The following is a 7646-nucleotide window of genomic DNA, read 5'->3' as shown; positions in this document are numbered from 1 at the left end:
CTTCCAGCCGAGTGTGGGAAAGGAATGGTTACCAGAAGGAAATGCCATTATGCTACCATGAAGATTGAACCAATGTTTTATAACAGAGACTGCTGGTTCCCTACCAAAATTTCCATTTCTTCCAGAGTATGAGAACCTCTAGTTTTTAGGAAGTGAAGTAACAACTGCCTTTCCTCCTGTGGCTAGGGATAGCCATGTAACTAACTCGCTGCTCAAAGGATGCGGACACAAGTGTGTGTACAACTTCTGGACTTGGCCCTTAAAGGGAAGGGGATAGCGTTCCATTTCCCTTTTATTCCTCTTCCACCAGCTGGAAAGTGATTGTGGGGAGCCAACTTGGACCAGGAGGAAGAGATTACATCCTAGGGAGGACAGGACAACAGAACAAAGCTATAATCCCTGGATGATCTCATAGAGCTTTCATGGTCCTATATAAGGGACAATTAAACTACATTTTTGAAGCTGCTATGTGAACCAGACTAATGCCATCTTGGATAAATCTGCCATGATGACCCCTCTGTGACCTGAAGCCTTTGTGAGCACAGCCCTACCAACACCCACCCCCAACACATTCTTTCTTTTTGTTTAGCCACACCCTTAAGTGTACCCTCAGGGCATATGTCCCCGATCTGCTTTGGAGATATGAATATGACACATGACTATTTTCAAACATTCTCCTCCTGGGTAGTCCCCCAGCAAGTATTCCCCTGCCTCTAAGGCTATAAAAGCAGTTTTATGGGAGGTGGGGCTGCGGAGATCTACAGGTCCTGCTGCCACCGAAGACACGAAGACACGCTTCTGTCTGTAAGTCCCCTTAATAAAAAACCATTTCGTGTCAAGCTGGACTTGTCCGGCCTTTTTCTTTGGTCTTACAGTCCCTTCAGCCTTTGCAGATTGTTCTGCATATACCTTCCTTTTACAAAACAGCTACTTTCTCTGTCACAAGTGGCTGGAACTATATTTCAAGTAATTCAGATGTGCAGTACAAAAAATAATCTGGGTATAGAAATGACCATAGCAGAAAACAGAAAGTAGTAAGCAATAAGCAGAAACAGAGGCAAAAAGTAGGGATGCAGAGAAGCATCACCTCACCCTGGGCTGTGAGCTTTCAGGAGAGGTTGAAGGGTCTGATCAGTGACAAACTCCAGACTAACTGTAAGCTGGTGGGGTGCAGGCCAAGGAATATGCCTCAACAGCATGATTCTTCCAGAAAGGGACGCAGCAATGGTTCTAGGTAAAGCAGTGATGATGGTGGTAAGATGACCCAAGCAATTTTTGAGACTTGGTATACTTACTTAAATGAATCATGGTTTGGGCTAATGCTTCTTGATAATCATCGTGGAAATTTAGAAATGTAGGAGCGAAAGAATTCTTAGCCAAGTAGAAAAACCTGTTGTAATGCAGCTTAAAAAATAAGGCCAGCGATGCTAAGTAAGTTTTGGGCATAGCCGGTAGAAGCTAGACATAATTCGCAGGCCAGTGAGGGCTGAGAATTTGTACTTAATTTGTAAAGAATCCCATCGAAGCTTTTTATTCCTTTGGCAAAGTTATAACCTCAGGTTGCTATTTGTGATGCCCTCTTTTAATTTTCCTTGGGCATACTTTGCATTAACATAGCACTTTTTAGCTTTCAGAATATTTTAACATATTTTTTCATATGATCCTGAGAATAATCCTGGGCAGTGAAGTGTGAGTGGAGAATTAGTAACACTTCCGTTTTGCTGTTGGGGAAGTTGAAGCTGAAAGTCTTCAAGAGATCTTCCCATGATGAAGCACTAGTAACTGGCGGAGGCATTTAAGTATCACGCTCTTGCCAATCATCTGATTTTCCTGTTATTTGCTCAGCCTTTCTCTTCTTTTATGCGGGAAAAGTATGTTGCGGCTCATGATGAAACTGGAGTAAACCTCACACAACAAATTATTCAGGGCATTTTTGTTATCTAGAGCTGCTCTGGGCCAGTAGGTAGCCTCTAGCCCCATGCGGCTATCTAGATTTAAATTAAATAAAATTTAAAACTCAGCTCCTCATAGTCAGGTGAAGGGGTCGGTGGTTACACTTGGCCAGCGGTTACTCTGCTGATACAGAACACTTCCATCACGTCGGAGAGTTCTGTTGGACAACCTAAAGGTGTCTATTTCTCACCAATCCTCCGTCTTGCCCTCAGTGTGTGCATAATCCAAGCCCAAACTCTTCCACTTCCTAAAGCAGATTTGCAAAGTGGTAATCCCCAGTTTTACAACTGGTAACACCGAGAAATCGTCTGACCTCGACGTGCTACGAAAGAAAGGGTAATAAAAGCCCCAAAGCCTTCCACCCAAGTCCCGCCAGCAAGTGGGCGGCGAAAGACAACCCACCCAGACGCAGACGAGGAAGGAGAGGCAAAGGGGCGGAGCCGAGCGCAGCGCGTTCGGGGCGGGCGCCGTCACGAGGCCGGGGCGGGGCCACGAGAGGCAGGCCCGTGGGTGGAGGGGGGAAGCAGGGCGGCCGGCGCGCCAGCACTGCCGTGCGTGCTCACGTGACAGGTCCGCGAGGCCCCGCTCGCGCAGTCGTCTGGACGAGCGAAGATGGCGGCCGAGAGGGAGCCTCCTCCGCTGGGGGACGCGAAGCCCACCGACTTTGAGGAGCTGGAGGACGGAGAAGACCTGTTCACCAGCACTGTGTCCACCCTCGAGGTGAGACCGCGTCGCCGTGGGTGCTGCGTTCCGCTACTGCCGCGCGTCTCACCTTTAGGTGCCTTTCCCCTGCCGGGACTTGTCCCTCCCCACCCCCCCGGGTTTGCAGGGACCTGCTCGGGGCGACACCTGTGACGCGGGTCCCACCTCAGGTACCTGTCAGCGGGCTGGAGCTTGGCCTGGACGGCTAGGCTTCCTCGGGAGACCAGCCCGCGGGCCGGGGGTTGACCAGATCCTCTCTGGGGGGGCAGGGACCGGCCCGAGCATCTCAGCGCCCTTTCCCGGCTTAGCTGGCCTCCCTCCGTGTCACTTGCATCTCTTCTCCAGACCAGAAATGGGCTTGCCCAGAGTCCTGGTAAACCTCACCCCCCTCCCGACGACCTCCGCACCCGCTTCGAAGAGGTGCTTGCTTTCCCCTTCCCAAGGGAGGGTGTGCCCCTGAAAGGAGAGAGCAGTGAACTGAGTGTTGAGTGGCCCTGGCGGTCCAGGGAGCGTGTGGATGCACTTTTCCCAGTTACGACCCTTCGTGGACTGCCGGTTCCCCTTGAGGGAGGTGCCTCAGTATTCGACTGTTAAATGCATTTAACCGGTTTTGTCTTCTTTAGTTCCTAGACTTTTTAAGAATAAGAGTGTTAAAAAAAAAATGAGTGTTTATAAAATATTAAGTTGAAGGGAGGGTGTAGTCCAGGAAAGTGCTGGTTGGTTGTTGGTTTTTTTGTTGGTTTTGTTCTGTTCTGTGTTAAAGTTATCTCGGAGAAGTAAAAACAGATCCTCACTCCCTTTTTCCTCTTTTCTCGCATGGTCAGCGGTCTCTGAAGTTGAGTGTTCCTGTTTTTGTCAAAGGAAACACTGTTAACTGTATTGGCCTCCTAGATGCATTTCGGGTTTGAATTGCTTTGCATTTGGTGAGGGCGCCCACACCTCATAGCCCAGTTTTATGCGTGTATGTGTATTAAAATGTATGCAGATTACCCAGAAGATTGTTTACCTTGGGCTGTATTTCCTTATAAAGTGCTTTTTAGTATGCATTTTTGGGGGCTTGTGCAGCTAGACACTGAATCAATTGGAAATTACAGTAAAAGACCTTTTATTTGAAAATCATTTACTGGGAACTTACGGGAACCACTTTCCACAGTGACCATACACTGCAAATTGTGTATACAGATTCTCAGTCAGACCCCACCTCCCCTCAGATTATGTGCTTCTTGGGGCTAGGGATAGTACCTTGATCATCTTTGTGTTCCTTCCAGTCCTGAATATTTCCATTTGGTAAATATTTGCTGGATTCATTGTCAAAACATCATCTCCTAACAATTAGTAAAAATTGTCTTGCGTAACAGATTAACCTTTTGGGTTTAGTATCTATTTAGCCCTTTATACTTACTGTATAACTATCTTAAAATGTAATGAGAGTTAGTGTCTGTCCAGGATCCTAAGATCTGTATTTCCTTGAGGGCTGCAGAGGTTTTCCGCCAGCTAGGATCAAAACAAACTATTGACCTAGAGTAAACTTGACACTGTGAACAGTAAGCATTCTGTTTAATTGAGGCTTTTAGGAGTTGAGTAAAAGGAACTATAATCTACCTCCCAATTGGTTGGGTCTTTTTAATCGGGTCTTTGCCTTTATTTATTTATTTTTTTTCCCAATAAGAGTCTGCAGAACTTTTGAGTATGAATCAGTTTATCTTGGTTAGTACACAGTGGAAGTTGTAAATTTGATTTTGATAGATCATCTAAACCCTGTTTGTTATAGATTCATTCAGGTTATTAACTTTAAGGTAGTATAACTGAGATTTATAAATTCAGAATGTTTTTTGCTTTCCAAACTCTTACAGGAAGGATATATAGCACTGTTTTTTAGTTTACCAAAAGTGCTGTAAGAGAATTTTCTTTTTCAGTAACTCCACTTTTATTTTTTAGAAGTGCTTCTCAAACCTCCTGTGTTGGAGAAACCAGGGGATTCTTGTTTGAAATGCAGATGCCCCTAGATCAGTGCTTTTCAGAGTTTATACATAAGTTACCTAGGGATCTTGTTAAAGTGCAAATTATGATTCTGTAGAGCTGGGAAAAGTCTGTTATTATGCATTTCTAACAGACTCCTCATGACATTGCTTCTGGTCCACAGACAGTAATAAATTCCCAAGCCCCAGATAATTCTGATGTAGATCATCTGCTTTGAATAGTTATTATCTAAGCTGTAAATTGAAAGACATATAAATTAATGTCTTTAATTAAAGAAAAAGTAAGTCCGAGTTTTAAAAATTATACATTTATGTAGAAACTTTTTCCTTTGAGGACATTTGGAGGGGAAAAAATCAATTGAAATCCATATAGGTGAAATAAGATAATAGACATTTTCAGTGTCATCATTGTTAGGCTTGTAATGACCGTACAACTTAGTGTATATTTTTAATATAGTATTAGACTTCTTTCATTTCATAATTAAGAACAGTCACATAAAGCCAAATTCAGTGAATGAAACATATTTAAAACTCTTAGTGTTTGTTATTGTTGTGACTATGAAACAAAAAGTAGGCAGAGCTGGCATAGGGGGCTGGGAAGAGAAAGAGAAGGAGAAAGAATCTAGTGAAACTTGTTCTTTTTGGTACCTGAGAGGCAAGGCTTTAATGTTTAAGAATACTGCTTTTTCCTTAAATGATACAGCCCTAAGCTTAAAAGGTACTTGCCCTAGAGCAGTATGGAGTAGTAAGATCACACCTTAAAGAAAATAATAAAGGGGTGTCCGGGTGGCTCAGTTACTTAAGTGTCTTCCTTTGGCTCAGGTCTTGATCCCAGGGTCCTGGATAACGCTGCTCAGGAGGGAGTCTGTCTCTCCCTCTGTTCATTCCCCCCACCTCGTAGAGCGTGCACATGCTCTCTCATGCGTGCTCTCTCAAATAAAATCTTTAATACAAAAATAAAGTTGGGAAATTTATATTATATGCCTTGTTCTCTATCTTAAACAGCTGTATTGAGGTATAATCTACATACCATGCAATTCATTCATTTAATGTGTACAATTTAATGGTTTTCTAGTACAGTCACAGATATGTGCACCCATCACCACAGTTAGTTTTAGAACATTTTCGTCATCTCAAAATGAAACCCCGTACTTTTTAACTATGACCCCCATCCCCATTCCCCAAGCCTCTCTGTCCCAACCTTCAACAACCACTAACTAACTTTCTGTCTCTGTGGACTTCCCTGTTCTGGACTTTGTATGAATGAAATCATATAATATGTGGTTTTTCATGATTGGCTTCTTTCACTTAGCATAATGTTTTCAAAGTCCTTTTTATAGAATGGGATGGAATAATATTTCATTGCGTGGCTGTACCACATTTTGTTTATCCGTTCATCAATTGTTGGACATGTGGATTGTTTCTACATTTTGGCTGCTTTGAGTAATGCTGCAGTAAAAGTTTGTGTACAAGTAGAACTACTGGGTCCTATAGTAACTGTACTACATTTAATCATTTGAATAACAGCCAGACTGGTTTCCCAAAAAAGTGGCCACACTGTTTTACATTTCTACCAGCCATGTGCAAGGGTACCAGTTTCTTCATACCCTCATCAACACCTGTTAATATGACTTTTTTTGGTTCTGTTCATCATAACGAATATGAAGTGGTATCTTAGTGTGGTTTTGATTGCATTTTTTTGATAACTGAAGATATTGCACGTCCTTTCATATGCTTTTTGGCCATTTGTATATCTTCTTTGGAGGTGTGTCTATTCAGATTCTTTGCTTATTTTTTACGTGAGTGGTTTATTAATGAGTTATAAGAATTCTTTATATATTCTAGATACATTCCTTATTACATGCATGATTCATAGATATTTTCTCCCATTCTCTGGGTTTCTTTTCATGTTCTTTTTTTTTTTTTTTTTTTTTTTTTTTAAGATTTTATTTATTTATTTGACAGAGAGAGACCACAAGTAGGCAGAGAGGCAGGCAGAGAGAGAGAGGAGGAAGCAGGCTCCCTGCTGAGCAGAAAGCCCGATGCGGGACTGGATCCCAGGACCTTGAGATCATGACCTGAGCCGAAGGCAGCGGCATAACCCACTGAGCCACCCAGGTGCCCCTCTTTTCATGTTCTTGATGGTGCCCTTAACAATTTTAAAAATCATTTAGCAAGGTCCAGATTATTTTTAAAATTTTGTTTCTGATGCTTTCATTGTCATGTTTAAGAATCCCCTGCCAAATCCAAGGTCATGAAGATTTACGTGTATGTGTTCTAAAGAGAATTTTTTTATTTGGCTCTTACTTTTGGGTCTTTGATCATTTGAGTTAGTTTTTGTGTATGGCATGAAGTAGGGTCCACCTTTACTCTTTTGCACGTGGCAGTTCAGTTGTCCGAGCACCATTTGTTGAAAAAACTATCCTTTCCCCATTTGAGTGGTTTTGGCACCATTGTTGAAAATCGCTTGACCATAGATGTTCATACCTGGTTCTCATACTAACCTCCAATACAAGGGTCAGTTGAAGTTAAGATGAGGACCACAGTTTGGTCAGTTGTGTCATATGATAGAGATTATAGAGCATTTCATATTCAGTATCTAGATGGTCTTAAAATTCTATAGTGCTCAGAAGACATCTTTTCTCTACTGTGCTCAGAAGACATCTTACTTCATTGACTCCAGCAAATACCTGGGTATTTACTCTCTGCGGTACCATTTAGGTGATAATCGTAGTGCAAATATCAGCGAATTATTGCAAATCTTGGAGGACAAAAAATCTCTAGTGGAGAAGAAAGAGGTGTACGGAAAACTCATACAGGTGTGATTATATGGTCTGAAAATGCATTTGTTTTCAGTGGAAGTACCAATGAAACATTGGGGAGATTCTAATTCCTTTCAGTGTTTCTGATACATAGTAGATGAACAGTAAATGCATCTCTTGGCTGGGAGAAGCTCACTGAAGAGGTAATATTTAAGAGAGAACTTGAAGGGGTGATGTAGTTTCAAAGTGG

General features: G+C 42.5%; 1 protein-coding gene across 1 annotated transcript in view; it reads left to right on the top strand.

The window, feature by feature from the left end:
- Positions 1-2472: 2472 nt before the first annotated feature.
- Positions 2473-7646, top strand: part of SNX2 (sorting nexin 2) — a 56234-nt gene continuing 51060 nt past the window's right edge. Inside the window, exon 1 of the mRNA XM_059418431.1 lies at positions 2473-2673. Coding sequence (XP_059274414.1) covers positions 2566-2673 — 108 coding nt within the window. The 5' untranslated portion in view covers positions 2473-2565. The remainder of the gene's footprint in view (positions 2674-7646) is intronic.

This window comes from Mustela nigripes, chromosome 12 (genome assembly GCF_022355385.1).
Source record: "Mustela nigripes isolate SB6536 chromosome 12, MUSNIG.SB6536, whole genome shotgun sequence".
In the NCBI taxonomy this organism is placed as follows: Eukaryota; Metazoa; Chordata; class Mammalia; order Carnivora; family Mustelidae; genus Mustela; species Mustela nigripes.
The sequence above is the reverse complement of the archived record's forward strand: the minus strand, read 5'-3'. Positions and strand labels throughout refer to the sequence as shown.